Source organism: Hippocampus guttulatus, chromosome 1, assembly GCF_054856545.1.
Source record: "Hippocampus guttulatus isolate MCC_2025c chromosome 1, RoL_Hgut_1.0, whole genome shotgun sequence".
Lineage (NCBI taxonomy): Eukaryota > Metazoa > Chordata > Actinopteri > Syngnathiformes > Syngnathidae > Hippocampus > Hippocampus guttulatus.
Window position 1 is genome coordinate 33,735,165 of NC_141261.1, and position 22,077 is coordinate 33,757,241.

The window sequence follows — 22,077 nt, forward strand, 5'->3', positions numbered from 1 at the left end:
AATTAGACAAAGATTTAAGAGAAAAACATCAAGATTTAGGCTTACATGGAGACAAATAAAATAAACTCAACTTTTAATTGTCGTGGGAGGTAATCGAATAGCGCCGGCTACCTGGCCTTTAAAAACCTTAATATTCGGGTTTTAAAAGGGTGGAGTGGCTGCATGTAAACATAGGCACTATTAAAAACCTTTATTATGATGTCAACACATGACATCTTTACGGCAGTATCTGCACAGTAAGTGGCATCTGTAGAGCTAAATTTGAGCATTAAACATTTTCTGAATAATATTACACTGAGAAATAAATGCTGAACTGTACAAATCGATTGTTACTTGCTAAATTTGAGTAAACCACCACCACATGAGGAAATCTGGTGTTTGTTTTTTTGCAGAATAAACATTTGGGACCTGCCGCTCCAAGTTCCACCAAGTCATTCTTCGGGTTGTTTTTCCTGTTCGGAAACAAGTAGTTCTGCAGTAGAACCCTGCGCAGTGAAATTCCCTAGAAAGCCACAAAGGAAAAATTCCAATATTTCTGTATAAATCATGACAAGAAAAAATCTGTGTTCATCACCTTTTCATCAAAGTCCAGTGTTCTGATCAACATCTCCTGCAGTGTTCTCAGAACTTTGATGCATAATTTCTCCTCTGAGGACATCAGTGTCTTTGTGTGCTGGATCAGCCTGTTTACCAACACAAACACACATAGACAAACGGACATGAATTTATGAATGATCCTGACACTTGCTACGAAAGTCATCACAAATCGATGAGATGATCCCTCTCACTTGGAGATGAATCCGCCGGACTCGCAGCGGTGGCGTGCATCTGTTCCCTCCAGAAAGAGAAGCTCTGGTTGATGGAGAACGTCAACTAGGACGGAGAGCTCTGCATTGACAAGTGGTTTGAGGCGTTCCTCCAGTGTATTGATGACATCCTGCAGTTTCTCGATGATATTCTTGTAGTCCCAAGGGTTGCTGGGGGCAACAGGCCGCAAGGAGCGCGATGTCGACTTGTAGCTGGTGCTGGAGCGTGACAGCGAGTTAAGAGCGCTGGTGGACAACATGGCGCTAATCTGAGCCTCCAGGTCAAGAGGGAGAGCGATGGAGCGACTCTTGGCTGGGAGGAGACAATTATCCCACTTTTATTTTTCTCATGACATAACAACATGCATGGCATCATATGACATCAGTGAGATCACCGGTGACATCAACGACATAATAAATAATGACATCAATGATAATATCAATGGCATCATTGACGTTAATCAGTGACCTCACCAATTACATTGTTGATAACATGGGTGACATAAGAGACATGTGACACCAATTATAACATCATTAATGGCATCAGAGATGTAGTAGCAGGACGCCGCAGGACTCTGACACCTTAAATTTTTTTTTGCGAACGTCATTGGAGTTAAATCGGTCCTCCAGTGATACGTTCCAAACAGTGAACCCCTCTTACCGCTTCCTCCTTTCTTCCATAATGCTTTTAAACTAACCATGTTTGGAGGACACATCACACCCAGCTCCTCTGCCTCCCTTTGCCTGTGGACCCATTTGCTCAGAACTACTGCAAAGGGGGAGTCGGCCGGCCCATAGAGCTACATGACAATTTTGGTAATTTATCCACTTGTTTTGGTAAGGACTCTAAGGGTTTTAAACAATGGTGTCTGTAAGTACATGTGGAAATTGCAATTCTGCGAAATAATAACAATTTAAAACAATTATACCTGTAATCTGATTATGTGTTGTGTTATGTGTTCATAATGAAGACAGTTAAATGTTTTTGTCTACAACATATTCCGTTATTCTCCAAGTCTAATTGCCAAAACACGTGATCAGTGATTGATCGTCATTGCGGAGAGGTACAGTCAACAGGTCAACTAAAATTATGATTATAATCAAGAAATTATTTTTTCAACAGCAACTTAATGCCTGCAGTTTATGAGTAGTTATTCTCATGTTTTTCTTATATTCCAAAGACTGAAAATAACATTAAATCAGGAGATAAAGTGAAATGAGAATCATAAACACCCTTTATATGTAAATGTCACGTCTTTGACTGGATCTATGTCATCACGACCTTTTGTGTAACGCCCATTTTGCAGGCTGCTCCAGCAACAAACTACTCCCAAAAAAAATTACTGAATCAAACTAGAAAAAAAGAGATCAGATTTCTCCAATCCTAGTTTCATCGCATATAAAACCCTTTTCGTCTGCTCAAAAGTAGTGTTCAAAATTAAAGTGAGCAACAAGATGCCTCATCCTGAACGAAGGGTCACCTGTGACCGCAAGGGTCTTGATGCAGGTCTCCACCTGGTTCCGGTGCTGCTGCTGCAACCAGGGACAGTCCAGCAGGCGAACGGATGATTGCAGCAGCTGTGTAACGATGGTGTGATGACTCTAACAATTAGAGGAGATGTGGCAAAGTCAAAGATGAGGACAAGACAAAGCACACCCCAGCAGAGGCAAAGCTTGAGCTGACCTGCAGCGAGGTGCTGTTCTCAGAGAAGGGCGAGCTAAAGAAGGCGTTGATGGTGTCAAAGACCACATTGATGATATACTTCTCCAAGACTTGGTCGGAAAGTCGCTTGTCTCGCTTGTTGCAGACCTGCGAGGAGTACACACCGCTTTAGCAATCACAGGTCAATGGTAAGACAACAAAATGCTTCTCCTCACTCGGGCCATGTCCACTGTGAAGTCCTCAAAGAGGTTCCAGATGTGGTTGGATGTGTAGATCTCCTTCATCTCTACTTCCGTGTCCACGTAGCAGTGATTGACGAAGTTGACGTAAGCGACTTTTACCTGAATGCACACAAAATGGTCGAACGGCAGAGCCACGGAGCAGTAAAGTATGAATGCAAACCAACCACAAGTTTCTGACACACATTTACCATTCCGCTGCACTACCATGCTGTCGAGCATTCTCACAAAGATATAGGCTACAGCAATTACGACGGTATACTGTGATCTCCCAGCACGCAGACACAAACACACAAATACTGCCAACCTCGGTGATGCAGTCCTCATGCGTCACCACACGGACAACGTCCTCCAGTGGCAGCAGCGAAGTGCACTTGATCTCCGTGTAGACGTTCTTGCCCTCTGCACACGCCGCCAGCAACTCCACCAGTGAGATGTGGTACCTGTACACCACAGTGCCATCTTATACATGACCTTTTTCCACACGATGCTGCTGCCGTATTTACCTGAGCGGGCTGTTTTCACCAATGCCCTCCCTGCTCTCGGCCATCAGCTCCAGCATGACATTGAAAGATGCCTTGTCGTTGTAGAAGACAACGACATCCTCACCGGCATTGGTCAGCTGCAGAGACACACTCTTGGTCACATAAGAGGCCATGTCCACGCCGGAACACCCTCAGCTGGACCCTCACCTCGGTCATGACCATGTCCTGGCACTTCTTGACGTACTTGCCCTCGGCTTTGATGATGGTGTGCAGGAAGTTGAGGTAGTGAACATGGCGTCCATGTGTGGCCAAGCAGTGGATGAAGTGCTGCAGGACACTTTCCGATATCTCTGTGCATAGCTGGTAGTTGTTGCTGAAGATGTGCTGCACAGTCTCCGCCTCCAGCAGCTGCACAGAAACGGAGCGAGTCACAGATTGCACATCTCAAATTTAGGCAGCCAGCTTGAACCCAGAAGCTAAATTAACTACAAAAGCCCAACATCATGACTGACATCAAAAAATGGGTGTATTTTGACCAATGTCAAGCTGTGTAAACAATTTTCAATATCTGCTTTGAAGGGAGTCTCCAAGGGTCCATGATTTTCCAATATAACCACCAAAAGGGTCAAGATGTTTTTTCAAAACACATTCACCGGACTCGAGGGATTGGAAATGTGGCTAGTTACAGAAATAGAGTTGCTAAATTGTGTTGCTGTAGCTTCAGCTAAACACCTAGCTAGCTTCTATCATTCTTTCTGTATTTCTTATATGTATCTTGAGTCCAGCAGGCCGGATGCCTTGTGGCACAATGCTGCCTCCTTATTTTTTTTCAAAGTTAAACTAAGTCGATATCTTGGTGGGAAACTGGACGAGGAGCCGCCTACCCCTGGATTGAGGAAGAGACTAAGGTTCTTGTGCAGCAAAGCCTGATTCTCCTGGTTGCCCATGCAGAACTTTTGCAGAAACAGGTGTGTGTATCTGATGATCTCTTGCATCTTCACGTCGTTCTACAGACCAAAAAGGGGAAGAAAAGAAGAATGACTCGCACTGTTACAACTTTTGGGTAGGCTTCTACTTCCTGTTTTGTTTTTATTGCTCTTGGCTTGGTTGCACTTTTAGTTGGTGTCAAGCAGATTTTTGTGGTGTGATTTGCACTTCCATAGTGCTGAGCAGGAGTCAAAAGATTCAGATGTCAGGGGTCAAATAGGAACAACAGCAAAACAAAAACAAAAAAAACACATCAGAACATGAATAAAAACATCCATCCAGTGGCGGGCCGTGCATTTCAACCTTCAGCCTTCAGGGATGTCACATACATACACAATATAGGCTCGTCAAGCAGCACTTAATTTCAGGAGCATTTAAAACCATCAAGTATGCATTCACAATTAAGAGCAGGAAACTAAACTTACAGATAGTCAAAAATAAAAAGATGATTTGAAAATACCAAATAAAATGCCACCCAAATTACGCTGTGATCTTAAACAAGTCTGTCCAATAAATTGCGCAATGTCGCAGCTTCATATAAGACACCAACCAAACAATAACAAAACAAACTATTCTTTGAAAATAAAATCCGACTTCAACGGACAGTTAGGACGGCGGAAAAAATCGTTGGCACCGCCCTACCCACTCTTGAGGACTTGCACACTGCAAGAATCAAGACAAGGGCACGGAAAATCCTCCTGGATCCCCCGCACCCTGCCCACCACCTTTTCCAGCTACTCCCCTCAGGCAGACGCTACAGATCCATGCGCACCAAATCCAGTAGACACTTAAACAGCTTCTTCCCTCTAGCCATTAACTCCTTAAACAGTCACTGACGTAGTCACTCTTCTTGTACTACAAATACTGCTACTGGTTACTCTAAAATGGTTCAATGATTTGTTGTTTACGATGATACTAATGCAGCGTGTTATACCGGAGACAAATTCCTTGTGTGTTCTACATACTTGGCCAATAAAGATGATTCTGATTCTGACGAAGGTGACTACAATGCGCCATTTTAAATTGCAGGTGAGCAGATTTATTTGATACATTTTTGTATCTTTGTCATTTTATTTCGTTACCATTAATTTAATACTAACGAAATAAAATGACAAGAAGAAATGTAAAATAAAATTCATTTACTCACCAATGTAGTGCCTGTTCACTGAGCTGCAGATCTACGCGAGTGTCCCCAAACGTTTTTAAACGCACCGTAGCTTGTAAGTGCCCAGCCGTGCTCTGATGTTTCCTTGCTGCCTTGGTAAAACAACTTAAATTCGTAAATCCAGTATGGCTCCAAACACCAAATCGGTCAGTTGCAAGCAACAGGCATTCCTAGCAGTACGATTTGCAGCGTTTCTCAGAGGCTGAGAGCCACGGGTACCGTTCATAATTGCTCGTCTGAAAATGACGGACAAACCCTTTTCCTTGCTGGGACAGGCTACCTAGCGTAAATTTACTTTTCCGAGAATGTTTAGGCCAGCAGAGAAGGCCTTGTTGGCCCTGACAGAACGCCACTGCATCCATCCATTAATCTTCTGAAGCACTAGCACTCATTAGGGTTTGCCTGTGAGACTGGAGCCTATTTTAGCCTAATTTTGGATGAGAAGCAAGGTACTTTGTACATCGTGGCCTGATAGCCAGCTGATTTACACTCACCTACACACCTACAGGCAATTTAGAGTCTCAGCTGAAGCTAAAGCCGAGTTTGGACACCCCTGCCTTAAGTGATTCTAGTGGTACTAAATAGCCATGCATTCAAACTGAAATAAAATTCATGAAGAGATTTCATCCGCTTTTCTTCTTCAACAGACATTGTACAAGGAGTAGCGTTCCTTCTGTTTTCAGGGAACACAAACCTGGATATCATCTGCATGACAATGGAAATCACGTATTTGAATGTTGGTCTCACCTGGTCGTAGGAGACCTGCAGCAGGTCCAGCATGACTTTATGAGCACCCATGTTCTTCAGCAACCTCTGCTGCTTCTTCCACACACCACTGCTGCACATCTTGTTCAGCCGCTCAAGGATCTACGACAAAACACCACAATGCAGCACAGTGCTTAACAACAAGTATGTTGCGCACACTCCAAATGTAAAAACTTCTAATTCACTTCTAACATACCCTCCATCATTACCATCAGAGTTACCATGTAGGTTTATTAACCACTCAGGTCAACACCTTTTCCAGGTCCTTCCCCCTGGTAGGCATTATTGAACAACGACCCAAACCAGAAGATATTTCAGCAGCTTCTTTCCACTTGCCATAAACATCCATCCATCCATCCATTTTCCGAACCGCGTAATCCTCACTAGGGTCGCGGGGGGTGCTGGAGCCTATCCCAGCTGTCTTCGGGCAGTAGGCGGGGGACACCCTGAACCAGTTGCCAGCCAATCGCAGGGCACACAGAGACGAACAACCATGCACGCGCACACTCACACCCAGGGACAATTTAGAGTGTTCAATCAGCCTGCCATGCATGTTTTTGGAACGTGGGAGGAAACCGGAGCACCCGGAGAAAATCCACACAGGCCTGGGGAGAACATGCAAACTCCACACAGGGAGGCCGGAGCCGGAATTGAACCCGGTACCTCTGCACTGTGAAGCCGACGTGCTAACCACCGGACTACCGGGCCGCCTTTGCCATAAACATTTTGGACATAATTCATAGTGACACTTGGACACTCTACACATGGCTCTAATGCCATTATTCCGACATTCATCGCAGTAGCTTCATTGCACTGCATCATTTGCACAGTGATTGATCAGAATTATCACACTGTCCGCTTTATCTTGTTTAATGACTGCGCCATTTGGACATCTGCTGATCAATATTTCTCTAGTACTGGACACTTTATATTGCGTAAAGACTGCATCATGTGACTGATCAGTATCACCGGACCACTTCACATTGTATATTGCTTTGAGACTCTCTCTGCTTGGAACAGGTTATTACCTTAATGTACATTTTGTTATCGTGGTTGTTTTTTCTTGAGTACGAGAGTGGTGGCTCCAATAACCGGTAATGCTGTTTGGTTCCGTATGTGTTTAAACATACTTGGCCACTCGGAGTGATTCTGAATCTGACTGAATCCAACATTGCGTCAATTCTTTTTAAAACTTGAGGGCAAGTAAGAATGTTAAAAGTAATGAACCCCATTAGAACTTTGTCATTAAGATGGAATCTTACTTTTTAAACCTTTAAAAATTCTTTAACTATTTTTGATCCTTGTACAACAATTTAGGTAATGCAACACACCCATTACACCTTTTTACACATCAATGGCAAGCAAAGAAGTTAAAATATTTCAGAAAAAATACCTGACCACGTAATAGAGGTTTTACAGATAATACTAGCAGTGGATGATATTCTGTAACACAATAAAAATATTGTGACTCAGTAAAGAGCTACAGGGGGTTAAGTATGTGAAGGTTGCTTGAGGAGTGAAATCACACCATAAAAGCAAAATATTCAAAATGGGAAGATTTGGCCAACTTGTTGATACGGTGTCAAATGTGAACAAAAACGAATCCACAAAAGAAAAACAATCAATCAACGTAAAAATGATTTTCTTAAACTGTTAAAGATTCCATGCCTCAATTTTTATTTTTGTTTATGTCCTTTTGTTGGGTTTGAGATAATTTCCATGATGCAATTTTTTGGCTATATTAGTCTTAAATGGCTGTCATCAGGCACGGCGCTTGGCATACGCTGATCACGCACTGCGCATAGGGCACCAACAGCTTGGGCGCGGGGGAGGGGGGAAATAAATAAATAAAATACAAGCTTGTGAAAATCATAATAATAGGAATTATAATAATAACAGTATAATATTTATAATAAAGGTTTGTAAAGTATTAATAAATATATGTAATACAAAAACAACGTGGGCTTATTTACGCGAAAACAGATGAATCTCCTGTACGGACCTTTGGTGCCTCTTACATTCCCTTGTTCCGGACCGAACTGTTGCACCTCAAGAAATTCTAGTGGCGATTGCGTAATACAAGCTCGCCCAAAACAACCCAAAACGCTATTGTGGAAAAGATGTGAGCTGCACATTGATTACGCTATGAAAATTAAATGGGATGTTCCGACAGAAAGTTGTTTGATGTGCAACAATTATGCCGACATTTTGGAGAGGTTCATAGGCCAAGAGCGACATCTATTGGTCAAACTTAATTTGAAAAAAAAAATCGATCATGCTGTGTCGCGTTCTCTTTCATATTCACTGTTTTCACATGATGTCCAGAATATTAAGATAGTGCCCTGTCAGTCCTTGTCTATAAAGGTAGAATATTGACATTTTCATGTACCTGTGTTTTAAATATAGGCCTACATAATAACATCATTAATTTTGAAAATATTTATACCATGTTTCAGAACTCTATTTCACTGTTAATACTAGTGGCATTTATTATTATTTTTAAATAATTTATTTTTATTAAGTTGAGTATTTGGTGTGATTCTTGGTGTTTTATAAATACTTATTATTTATCTCTTTTTTGGTGAAAGTTTTGAAATGTTAATACGAACAAGTTATGTTGTAAAATAAAGCAAAACTGACAAATACTCAGATATTGTTCATTTCTGTCAGGGGTGGTGCGAGGGATGTGGGGGGTGGAGGTGGGGGCACCACAAGCATTTATGCTCAGGGCACTAAAATGGCCAGCACGTAAGACAGTTGCAATTTCTCTTCAATATTCAATCGGTAAATAAGCGTTGCTCTGTTTGGGTCATGGTTTTGTTTAATTTGATAGGAAAATCCTTTGACTGGTAGCTGCTGATATGTCATCATCTTGTAGCTACCATGTTTCTTCATTGTGTTGGCTCCATCAGTGGAATTGTTGCCCAGCAGGGTGCATTTTGAAGTAGCGAGTGCAGAGTAATGCACCGGTCCCGGGAACAAAGGCAAACTTCTTGGTAACTCTCGTGGCCACCCAGTGAGTACTCTAAGGCAAACTGACCAGTCCAAAGCCACGGTTCCAAGTTAGTTCTCAGTTGTACTCTTATTTATTTATTTTTTAAAACCCACCTTCATAGTTGTGTCGTTTGGCCTGGTAGTCTCCCACAGGGCATTTGAAGGAGAACTCAGGGACAACATTTGACCCAGAATATTCATAAAATAGTGGGGGAAAAATTATCTTTAAGCATTTCCCATTGCAGGGTACCAACTTGACATGGCAAGCCTCTCATCATTGCATTTGCATTGGTCAAAGCAGATACGTCAAACCAGATACCAATGGGCGATGTCAAGTGCTGATCTGCACTGATTTATCGAATACATTGCTAATTGTATAGTTGGTGAATGCCCGGCAACAATGGACAAAAGCTAAACACGCATATACACTCGGGATCATGCAAGGACAACTCTGCGGAGTCTCCATTTGCAGCAGCCTTCAGTTTTACTGCTGGCCAACATCTCGTCTCAAATGAAATGCTGACAACACAGAAGACCCGCATTTTCCTTGTAGGTGTGCGGATGTGGTTTTGGTATTTCCTGGAGTCCTCTATTCAAGTAAAAAAAAAACATTTGGGACAAGTACAGCCAAGTAGAGCTGCTACTCTGCAGTGAAAATGTGATTTGAGCGTTTTGAAGCAGAAGCAAGGTTTCAAACAGACCCACAATGGTCGCAGCGTCGGAAGCCAAAAACAAAAACAAGCATTTTGCCAGCAAACCCCGCCCACACTGAGTGATTGACACAAAACAACAATCGCTGACCTCTTTGACGTTGTGATAGTTCTCGTTGTTCTTCTCCCCTTTCTCCTTCTTGTGTGTGGCATCCTCCGCCACTCCCTGTACGAAGCACAGGTCAACACAGCATGCGAGATGCACTGATATGCCACGGCAAACTACTGAAAACAATATTATTCAGTGAGGGCCCAAAGGCCTTCAGCAATGATTCACCAGACCGAATCGACCTCTTAGTACCACCTCTATCCCATCTCATTCATAAAAAACATAAATTCAATGCCAAATATTCAATATGTAGCACATACTTTGGCGACATATCATCTGGATCCATTTAGAGTCAATATTTATTAAAATAATAATAATTAATTCACATTCATGTGATTGAGGGGTATGGCTTTAGCCAGAGGCGTGGAAGGAGGAGTGAAGTGTGGCTCCATTTATGGTATCCCCAGGCAGCAGGCCTAGGGATACAATTGCCATCCCTAGGCTTGCTGCCTAGGGATGGCAATTGATCAGAATTTTACAAATCCGATTCGCCGATCAATTCAGTTAAACAATTCAGTGCTTTATCGATTCTCTTAGCGATGCTTTTTATTTTAGTTATTTTTTTTTTTAAGGAGACTCAAACTGTAGATGAGCATCCATTTTTGTTTTATTTCTTAATGGTATCTGTAAAAAAGATACAGTTCCAAGACCAGCTCGTTGATTGTCTACAACATTTGGGCTGCTGTGTGAGGCCTTGCGTTGTCATGATTCATGATGCCTGATGACCCCTGCGTTTGTTCTTGATGTTTTTCAGTGTTGTGAGCCACTGACTGAGACATCAGTCCAAAGATTTTTTACGCTGAAGGAATTTAAGGAAGCTTGTGCAGAGATGGGAAAAGTGTGTGACAGTGCTGGGAGACTACGTTGAAAAAAATACATATACAGGAGACGGGGGATTCGAATCCCGCTTGGGGCAATATGAGCACACACCACCATCCAGTGTGGGTCCTTGGGCAAGACCCTTGCCGCTAATGACAATGATGAGAGACAATAAAATGAATGACTTGCCAGCTCAGACGTCGCCCGGCCAAACAAGGTCTGCGCCAGGTGCTGGGGAACCAGAGCACCTTGATGAAAAATGGGCTACTGGAACAAAGCGGAGATGGGCGAGATGCAATAACATGGCTCTGTTGGAGTGATACTACTCAAGCAACCCAAGTCAGAGGGGTTACATGTGGAGAATGTGGGCTGAATGGCCAATTTGAAACCCACAGTCACGGTTGACCACAAAACAACAAGTAGCTCAGTGTTCCAACATCCACAAATGGCAATTGCTATCACAACTTGAGATTAATGAGGTACAACGCAGATTCCATGGTGAAGGGCCCCAGGCTGCCAGATCAGAGGAGGAGGTTAGACCAGAGATTGGGAGGCAAGCCCCAATGAATGCAGATTATGAGATTGGGAGGCCAGCCCCAATGAATGAAATGCTGAGCAAGGCAGCAACTGACCTGAGAGCTGAAATCATGGCGAAAATGAAGGCTGGGCAAACTAGAAACTGATTACAACGGCTATGTGAAGTACCACCTGAAAGTGTCATGGAAGTGTGAATGCAGCACTGAGGGCGATCCCTACCGTAACAATCACGGAAACCAAGGAGCTGATATATGCTTCAGCATCATCAGTTATCCTAGAGATGCTTGGCTATAAGAGCAAACAGATACGTGATCCACCATGGAAAAGACAGCTGGAGGCTAAGAGCAAGGCGGCTCGGAATGATGTGAGTCAACTGACAGAGACCCAGACAGGTGTGATGAAAAGGCCGAAACCCGAGAGGTAAATCCAGAACTGACAAACAAAGGCTCCAAGCCTTGTCCAGTCGCCTAAAGAGGTACATGAAAGAGAATGAGGCCAGACAAATAAACAAGCTGTTCGCAACACAACCTGTGAAATTGTACGCTCAGTCACAGGGTTCAAACAGCAGAGCAGACCCACCAAGACTGGAAACTGAAAAGTACTGGAAAGGCAAATGGGAGAAGGAGGTCACACACAACAACAGTGCACAATGGCTGGTGACTCTGAGAGAGGAACAAAGAAACCTCCCTGAACAGAACCCAGTCACCATAACAGTGGTAGACGTACAGGAAAGAGTCTCAAACATGAAAAACTGGACAGCACCAGGCCTGGACATGGTCCACAGCTACTGGCTAAAGAAACTCACAGCACTCCATGAGCGCCTAGCAGCACAAATTAACCAGTTGCTGAGGGATGGGACTCACCCAGGATGGCTAACCAAAGGGTGAACGATCATGATCATGAAGGACCCCTCAAAGGGTGCAGTCCCATACAACTATCGACAAATAACCTGTCTCACCACAACATGGAAGCTCATGTCAGGCATCATTGCGGCTAAAATAAGTGGACACATGGATCAATACATGAGCGAAGCGCATTGGTAGAGATAACAGAGGATCCAAACATCAACTCCTGTTTGACAGAACAGTCTCACAAGACTGCAGGTCCCGACATAGCTACCTGTGCACAGCCTGGATTGATTACAAGAAAGCCTATGACTCTATGCCACATACATGGATCACTGAATGCTTGGAGCCTTCGTTGCGAACTCGATGAGGATGAGGATGTGGAAACTCACACTTGAAGCAAGCCACTTAACCAAGTGTCCATCAAATGTGGCATATACCACTGCTGTTGTGCATAGGAGTGAAACCCCCTAAGCCAAGTAATCGCCAAGACTGGCGATAGATACCACCTCAGAAATGGGGCTACGATCAGTCACCTCCTCTACATGGATGACTTAAAGCTGTATGCTAAGAGCGAAAGGGGCATAGACTCCCTGATCGAAACAACCAGGATCTACAGCAGTGACATCAAGATGTCATTCGGGCTTGAGAATTGCAGTCAGATGGTGACTAAGAGAGGCAAGGTAGTTCACACTGAAGGAACAAAAGCAGACATTGAGGACAGCTCCAAGTACCTCGGTATACCAACTCGTTGGTATATACCTACCAACTGCTGTCAGGCTGCTGAATAAAAATAGCAACAATAATATTTAATAATTGAATGATGTGGAAAACAACTGTAAATAGCACTGCGATTTATCCATTTTGTATTTATATTGCACTTAATTGGACGGTGTTTGTTTGTTTTTTCTTCTTCTTTCTGCCTACATTCTTGCTGCTGGAGGCTGTAAATCTCCCCAGTGTGGGACTAATAAAGGATATCTTATCTTATCTTATCTTATACCACAAGCCAACGGCAACCCCGAACTGGCAACAAGGAGAGTGGCTACGGCTAAATACCTTCAGCCGGTGAGGCAAGTCCTAAGAAGCCAGTTCAATGGCAAGAACAAGACCCGGCAATAAACAGCTATGCGCTGCCAGTGATCAGATACCCTGCAGGAATAATAAGGTGGCCAAAGGAAGAGATTCAGACCACGGATGTTAAGACCCGAAAGCTCCTAACCATGCATGGAGGGTTCCATCCCAAATCCAGCACCCTGAGCCGGGGACGAGTGAGTGTGAGACCCACTGTCCAGGATGAAACATCCAAGCTCAGTGAATACATCAAGGAGAAGGCTCCAATGGATGACGTACTCAGAGAATGTCTCAGACAATGGTGAACAGAGGATGAGGTGCTGGAAGAGGGACCATCATGGGAGGACAAGCCCCTACACGGGATGTACCACAGGACCATTACTGAAGTGGCTGATCTCAAGAAGTCCTCTCTGTGGTTCAAGAGGGCTGGCCTAAAGGACAGCACAGAGGCACTCATCCTGGCTGCTCAGGAGCAGGCCCTGAGCACCAGAGAAATTGAGGCCCAGATATACCACACCGGACAAGACCCAAGGCGTAAGTTGGGCAAAGAGGCACCTGAGATGACCCAACACATAACTGCAGGGTGTAAAATGCTGGCAGGGAAAGCTTACATGGAATGCCATAACCAGGTGACTGGCATAGTCTACCGAAACATCTGTGCGGAGTATGAACTGGCAACCCCAAACTAGAGAAATACCAAGGGCTCAGAGAGGCGCTGGAAAGAGCCTGGAAGGTAAAAGTGACAGTCGTGCCTGTGGTGGCCGGAGCACTCGGGGCAGTGGCCCTCAAACTAGATGAGTGGTTGCAACAGATCCCGGGAACAACATTGGACCTCTCAGTCCAGAAAAGCTCAGTGCTGCGAACAGCAAGGATACTGCGCAGAACCCTCAAGCTTCCTGGCCTCTGGTAGAGGACCCAAGCTGAATGGGGAATGGACACCACCGAGGGGTGAGCCGAGGATTATATATATATATATATATGGCAGCCCGTGGTTCCGTGGTTAGCGTGCGACCTGACAGTGCAGAGGTACTGGGTTCAATTACAGCTCCGGCCCCCCTGTGTGGCGTTTGCATATTCTGCCTGTGTGGGTTTTCTCTGGGTACTCCGGTTTCCTCCCACATTCCAAAAACATGTATGGCAGGCTGATTGAACTCTCAAAATTGTCCATAGGTGTTGAGTGTGAGCGTGGATGGTGGTTCGTCTGTGTGTGCCCTGCGATTGGCTGGCAACAGGTTCAGGGTGACCACTGCCCTACTGCCCGAAGACGGCTTGGGTAGGCTCCAGCACCCCCGCAAACCTTGTGAGGATAAGCAGATCGGAAAATGAATGAAAGAATATGTGTGTGTGTGTGTGTTTATGTATGTATGTGTATATAAAATTCCTCGTCTCACCCCCCCTCGGGTGGTGTCCGTCCCTCATTCAGCTCGGGTCCTCTACCAGAGGCCAGGAAGCTTGAGGGTTCTGCGCAGTATCCTTGCTGTTCCCAGCACTGCACATTTCTGGACTGAGATGTCCGATGTTGTTCCCGGGATCTGTTGCAACCACTCATCTAGTTTGGGGGTCACTGCCCCGAGTGCTTCGACCACCACAGGCACGACTGTCACCTTTACCTTCCAGGCTCTCTCCAGCTCCTCTCTGAGCCCTTGGTATTTCTCGAGTTTCTCGTGTTCCTTCTTTCTGATGTTCCCATCACTTGGGACCGCTACATCCACTACAACGGCTTTCCTCTGCCCTTTATCTATGATCACGATATCTGGTTGGTTCGCCATTACCATCTTGTCAGTCTGGATCTGGAAGTCTCCACCACCTTCAGAGGTGTTTCCCATTTTGACCTTGGGGTTTCCAGTCCATACTCCGCACAGATGTTCCGGTAGACTATGCCAGCCACCTGGTTATGGCGTTCCATGTAGGCTTGCCCTGCCAGCATCTTACACCCTGCAGTTATGTGTTGGATCGTCTCAGGTGCCTCTTTGCACAACCTACACCTTGGGTCTTGTCTGGTGTGGTATATCTGGGCCTCAATGGCTCTGGTGCTCAGGGCCTGCTCCTTCGGATAGCCATCCTGGGTGAGTCCCATCCCTCAGCAGCTGGTTCATTTGTGCTGCTAGGCGCTCATGGAGTGCTGTGAGTTTCTTTAGCCAGTAGGTGTGGACCATGTCCAGGCCTGGTGCTGTCCAGTTCTTCATATCTGAGACTCTTTCCTGTATGTCTGCCACTGTTATGGTAACTGGGTTCTGTTCGGGGAGGTTGTTGTACTCCTCTCTCAGGGTCACCAGCCATTGTGAACTGCTGTTATGTGCAACCTCCTTCTCCCATATGCCTTTCCAGTACCTTTCAGCTTCCAGTCTTGGTGGGTCAGCTCTGTTGTTAGGACCCTGCCACTGAGCGTACACTTTCGCAGGTTGTGTTGCGAACAGCCTGTTTATTCGTCTGGCCTCATTCTCTTTCGTGTACCGCTTTAGGCGGCTGGACAAGGCTTGGAGCCTTTGTTTGGCAGTTTCGAGTGCTTCAGGTATGGTCATCTGGATGTACCTCTCGGGTATCGGCCTTTTCATCACACCTCTCTGGGCCTCCGTCAATTGACTCACATCTTTCCGAGCCGCCTTGATCTTAGACTCCAACCGTCTTTTCCATGGTGGGTAACGTATCTCATGGCTCCCATGGTTGCTCTTATAGCCAAGCATCTCTAGGATCACTGATGCTGAAGCGTTTATGTGCTCATTGGTTTCCGTGATCGTTACGGTAGGGATGGCCCTCAGTGCTGCATTCACACTTTCCATGAGACTTTCAGGTGGTACTTCACATAGCCGTTGTAATCGGTTTCTAGGTTGCCCAGCTTTCATTCTCGCCATGATCTTAGCTTTCAGGTCAGTTGCTGCCTCGCTCAGCATTTCATTCATTGGGGCTGGCCTCCCAATCTCATCATCTGCATTCATTGGGGCTTGCCTCCCAATCTCTGGTCTAACCTCCTCCTCTGATCTGGCAGCCTGGGGCCCTTCACCATGGAACCTGCGTTGTACCTCATCAATCTCAAGTTGTGACAGCAGTTGCCGTTTGTGGATGTTGGAACACTGAGCTACTAGTTGTTTCGTGGTCAACCGTGACTGTGGGTTTCGAAGTAACCATTTAGCCCACATTCTCTGCATGTCACCCCTCTGACTAGGGTTGCTTGAGTAGTAGCATTCCAACAGAGCCATGTTATCGCATCTCGCCCATCTCCGCTTTGTTCCAGTAGCCCATTTTTCATCAAGGTGCTCTGGTTCCCCAGCACCTGACGCAGACCTTGTTTGGCCGGGCGACGTCTGAGCTGGCATGTCATTCATTTTATTGTCTCTCATCATTGTATGAGGTAGGCATTAGCGTGAAGGATCTTGCCCAAGGACCCACACTGGATGGTGTTATGTGCTTTTATTTGCCCCAAGCAGGATTCGAACCACTGTCTCCCGTATGCCACACCGATGCCTTACCAACTGAGCTATCCAGCCGCTATATATATATATATATATAGATAGATAGATAGATATATAGATACATACACACATATCAGCCATCTCGTTACCTCTGCGTCCCGCGTCCTAGACGCATAATTTTCCCACGGGATGCACAGTTCCAAATCATGTGCGTTTTTGGGACGCAAGGAAATTTCTCAGTCAAAACAAACAAACAAAAAACTACGGCAAGCCTGAGGATTTCACGGTAACAATCGTTACCGGTAGCGTGTCGTTTCCGTGGCGTCATTTTAACGGTACCGAAAAATAGTTTAACCATAAAAGTCACCGCACAGGAGTTGACTGTGTGATCAACGCGATTTCACTGTGCCTGTATGTGTGTTTGTAGTGTGGTATGGTGTGTGAGTGTCTTTCTTCTAATTTACTTTCGTTTTGTTTTGTTTTCAGTGTTGGGGGGGGGGGGGGGGCAACAGATAACGTTATGTGCGCATGCGGGTTGCTATTTTAGTCCGCAAACTGGTTGTAGCATGGTAACTTTAGGAATAAAACATTTGTCACAAGGTGTAGTAATGCTAAAATCTATTATTATTATTATTATTATAATTTTATAAAGTTAACTGTTGGTAGAACTAATGATGACGTGTGTTAGATTCTATCGTCAAATTGATAGTAGATTACACATGCATGGTTTTGGGAAGATGTCAAGCCACATCAATACTTACCTGTATTAATGATTACCAGTAAATTAATCTTTGCAGTGTGAGATTGGAAAACATACTCTGATTTTATGGTATGTTGTATTCATGATGCCATATGAGTACAACATAATTTGATCCATTTATTTTGTTGAATAAACCTGGAGTACACAGCTGCTGATGCAGAGTTCATTGTTAATGCATAGTTTTCAAACATTTACCCTTGAAACATTATACTTTTGAGTTTCAGAATTCTTGATTATGAATATCAGTCAAAATAGAAAAATGGGTTCCCATGATGAACGTTTACGGAACCCAACATTAGTTCCCATGGTTTCCCATTGAGTAATCCGACGGAACCGAAAAACTGTGACCATGAATTTCCGAAATCCGCAGGCCTGCTACTGAATTTTTAAAATTTTTGCAGCATTTGATTATAATTTTATGTATATGTCCCTGGGACTCGCTGCCAGTAAACTGTAAGATTATCACTGACATATATATATATATATATATATATATACACACCTACACATATATTTTTGACTGCAACTTTGATTTTGGTAAAACCAGGCCTGCTTTGTTGAAAATTTAATTTGTCGGGGGTGCGAATGAGCCCTCTTCTGTACAATAAACCTCATGATTTTGCAATGCCTGCGGCATTTCATCAGTTTTTGTGCATGTTTAGACACTCAAAATCTGTGTTTTCTTTGAATACAGCGCATTCCTCAGGCAATAACGTTTCATGAATAATCTGAGACTTTGTGTTTCAACATCATGAAAGCCTAAACATTCTTCCCAACAAGTATGAGATGGATCTGGTTCACCTGCTCGGAAAAAAAAAGTCCAACAGTAAAACAAGTATTTGGTCTCCCAGTAGGAGATGCTATTGAAAAATAAGTTCATAGATGTCTTCAGGCCTGGACTCGAATCAAATTTTGAGATGGTTGGTTCATCTGGATCAAGTTACAGCAGCTTTTCTTATCATATTGAATCATTTGACTTTGCGGTACATTCGTGGTCAGGCACTTTGCCGAAAAGTCACACTATTCCGCTGAGAGCATGATAAACATTTACAGGCTTTTCTGAAAAAATGTCAGTAGGATTTGTTCAACGGGCATGTAAACATTTTCTCTTTTGTGTCGAAGTAAATATGAAATGCAAAATTTAATGGCCCGCCACCATCATAAAGTATTTCGAAGATTTTTTTCCCCATGTTGCTTTCCAGGGTCTTAAGATGGTACAGCCCAAGTCTGAAGTCAATTGGATGAACCCTCTTGAACCAGGGTGCAAAAGTATAACCCTTGCAAATGTGCAAAAATTGGCCAAAATTGGGCAGTCAAAAATTCATAGCTCACTTCCTGTTTATTTTAGACTATGGCTGCAATTAACTTTTGTGTACATCTGAGACTGCCTGACGATTTTCGTAGCTCTCAGGTCAACCGGGCCGGGATTGGTTTTTTATTTTCCCACTCTAAGTGACGCTACAGCGCCATTTACGATGACTTTAAAATGTCGTATTTTTCAACAGGCCTGATGAATGTGCAAAGTTTGATGAGTTTTCATGCCTGTTGAGTTGCCCAAAAATGCAATTCATTTTGTGAAAATAATAATAATCATCATCACTGTCATAATTCTTACTGTTATTATTATTATTTCTGCAAAATAATAGGGACCTTGCAGCAGTCACTGCTTGAGCCTTAATAAAAACAAAAGAATAATATATTAATTTTAATAATAATAATTTCTACAAAAACTAGAGTGACCTCCCAGCTGCCCAGGCCCTTTTATAATCGGCATCATCATCACCATCATAATTATTATTATTCAAAAAACATACCAATTTCACCCTTATCCCCACACAGGATAAAAGATGACAGCAGATGACAACAATCAATCAGCACATGTAGCTGCACCTTCACCAGGGATACCACAGCGAGGCCCCACCTCACACCCAACACAGACAGGAAGCCGAGTAAGCAGCATACAAGCAGCAGATCCTAGTTTGTTAGAAATTGTTGCAAAAAGTGCTTGAATGTTACATCAGGGAGATGTGTGAGAGATGTTTGTTAGTCCTGTGAGGAGACAGCGAACAATACTGGATGGGAGTAAGTCGTACATTCATTATACATACAAAGACATCTTCCATAATTTTGGAGAAGCCTCATCACATATTTCATTATCATATCCTAACGAGCAGCTTTTTGTGACCAAAGGACTTTGATCTTGATGTTGATTTAAATCCATGAGTTTGTGATGTTTGACAAATGATGCCACAAAGTGAACACATTTTGTGCATGTTAGCTAGCTCGCTGGATTACCTTCCAAAGGCTCGCTACTATGATGAAAGGGTCTTGTGTTTTATGTGTGTGTAATGTTACATTGCTTTGCATGAAGAAGTGACTTTTGGCTTTTCCCTGTCAGGGGTCGCCACAGTAAGTCAGTCGCATGATGTTTGGCACAGTTTTGATGCCGGATTTCATTTCTGATGCAAGACACCCATTTTTATCCAGGCTTGTGAGTGGCAGGCGCTGTGAATTGACATAATTGTGTAAAGGGTCTTGCCTAGGAATCCACCTAAATGTTCGAGTCAGCAGTGGCCCATATATGGCATGATTATTTGTATTTTTTGAAATAAACATGGGGGTGGCCTGGTGGTCCAGGGGTTAGCGCGTCGACCTCACAGTGCAGAGGTCGTGGGTTCAATCCGGCCTCCCTGTGTGGAGCTTGCATGTTCTCCCCGGGCCTGTGTGGGTTTTCTCCGGGTACCCCGGTTTCCTCCCACATTCCAACAACATGCATGGCAGGCTGATTGACCACTCCAAATTGTCCCTAGGTGTGAGTGAGTGTGGATGGAATAAACATTGGACAGTTGAGGGCTCATGAAAAAAATAACAAATCATTATGAAAAGTAACAACAAATTATTTAATAAAAATGTTAAACAAATAATCGTAAATAATATTTTTTTCTTGCCCTCCTCATTCCTCATGAAAGTTAATGAGGCTTAAATGTAATGTTTTATTGTTTTAACATTCATCTTATAGTGGATAACCTATGAGTACATTTGAAATGTTTTTATAAAAATGATGGGAGTAAAAAGTAATGTTAAAATATTGTGTGTCCAATCAGAGGTTTCATCATGCCACCATTTTGGACTCTAATGAATTCATCCAAATATGAATTTATTTCTCAATGCATATTTTTGTGTTGAAAATTCCTCCAAAGGGAATTGTGGGTTGTGGTCAAATTTGTGGGTCATGGTTCAACATGCACATCCAGGTCAAGGTGATAGTTTTGTGCTACCTCCACTTTGTCTTTTTTGTCTTTCTTTTCCTTCTTGCCGTCTCCGCCTCCAGACGTCTTCTTCTCCACCCACAGTTCAGACTTTTCCACCAACGTCCTCAAACGGTCCAGGTCTGACTTGATCACCTTGTAGTTCTCCACATCCTGAGCTGAAATGAGTAGCTGGACCTATGTAGGCAAAAAAAAAGATCAGCCTTGATTTTAGTGGTTATGATGGTACTCAGGTCACATGCACACGTGGATCCCGAGCGGTGCTTATGGACCCATCCTATAGCCCCGAAGAAAACAAAAGATAGCCTGAAAATCCAGACTCATCCCTGTGCCAGGAATTGAGTCTGATCACAGTCTCATCAAGCACATTTCCGAGGTGGAACAACCCTGCGCAAATACAAAGCGAAATGAAGAAATCAGCGAAGAGTGGCTAAAACATCAAAAAAAAAAAATCTGATGGAGTTTTAATTATACTGTCTTGCACAAACAAGGTTTACTTCCATCTGATATTAGCTCTCATCTGAGATTAGTAAAAGGTCATTTAAAATGCGTTAATCCGGTTTTAAAATTCATCAGAACATGTAAAATTAATCTCAGTTTAGTAAAACTCAGTTTAACTTAATTTAAACTGAGTTCAATGTGATTTAAAGGGATAATTGTGATTACGGATATTGAAATTAAAATTGATCATGAATTATGCATTTGAATTTAGAGGCAATACACTGTCAAGCCCCTTGTGACAAAGGGTGTTTTTTTAATTTTTAATTTTTTTATTTTTATGAAACATTGTAGCTCAGATCTCACTGAGCAGTGGAGGTTTGGTTTGCAAATGTGTACACATGTATTGAAAAATGTTTTTCCGCCAAGGTTCATTTCAGGTTGCAAAGATATTTGGCAGACCCTCGCAAACGTTTTTTTTTTTTTTCCTTTTGTGGCAATCAAATTTTGCGAGCCCTGATGAGTGGCGTGCTAACACACACACCCTCGGACCTTCGCCATTCAGTGAGATGTGGCCTTACAGTGTTGCTCGCGAGCAAAAAATGTTTGCCTAATGTTACTCCTGAACTTGATCAGTTATCGTATTTTCTGTACTAAAAAGCACACCGGATTTACAATACAATACAATACATCCTGATTTATATAGCGCTTTCACGGCGCAGGCTCAATTACGGGGTCTATTTCTGCACTTAGCCCGCACAAAAGGCGCACCGTATTGTCGTACGAAAAATGACAGTAGTTCTTGTGCAGATTCTGAGATGATACCTTGTCATAAAACAGAAACACCAAGGATCTTCTCGTAAATGATGTCGAATTTGAAGCACAGTATACATCTTTACGTGAGGCTATGTATTGCACCAACTTGAACAGCTGGGCAATTTTTCAACTCAACTCAACTCAACTGTATTTATAGAGCACTTTCAAACAGCCCTTGCTGCACAC

At 43.5% G+C, this 22,077-nt stretch overlaps 1 protein-coding gene and 1 pseudogene across 2 annotated transcripts in view; one reads left to right on the forward strand and one right to left on the reverse strand.

Annotated features, from left to right (window-relative positions):
* The window catches only part of itpr3 (inositol 1,4,5-trisphosphate receptor, type 3), a 191,980-nt gene that overhangs the window by 55,627 nt on the left and 114,276 nt on the right, over positions 1 to 22,077 (reverse strand). For both annotated transcript variants that reach the window (XM_086127490.1, XM_086127481.1), the window contains exons 27-39: positions 20,647 to 20,814; positions 9,906 to 9,980; positions 6,093 to 6,212; positions 4,078 to 4,200; positions 3,401 to 3,601; positions 3,215 to 3,330; positions 3,016 to 3,151; positions 2,685 to 2,810; positions 2,491 to 2,616; positions 2,288 to 2,408; positions 789 to 1,119; positions 575 to 683; positions 409 to 502 (exon numbers count right to left, since the gene is read on the reverse strand). In XM_086127490.1, the coding sequence (XP_085983616.1) occupies positions 409 to 502; positions 575 to 683; positions 789 to 1,119; positions 2,288 to 2,408; positions 2,491 to 2,616; positions 2,685 to 2,810; positions 3,016 to 3,151; positions 3,215 to 3,330; positions 3,401 to 3,601; positions 4,078 to 4,200; positions 6,093 to 6,212; positions 9,906 to 9,980; positions 20,647 to 20,814 (1,846 nt within the window). The remainder of the gene's footprint in view (positions 1 to 408; positions 503 to 574; positions 684 to 788; positions 1,120 to 2,287; positions 2,409 to 2,490; positions 2,617 to 2,684; positions 2,811 to 3,015; positions 3,152 to 3,214; positions 3,331 to 3,400; positions 3,602 to 4,077; positions 4,201 to 6,092; positions 6,213 to 9,905; positions 9,981 to 20,646; positions 20,815 to 22,077) is intronic.
* LOC147211483 (uncharacterized) lies at positions 12,023 to 18,578 on the forward strand (annotated as a pseudogene).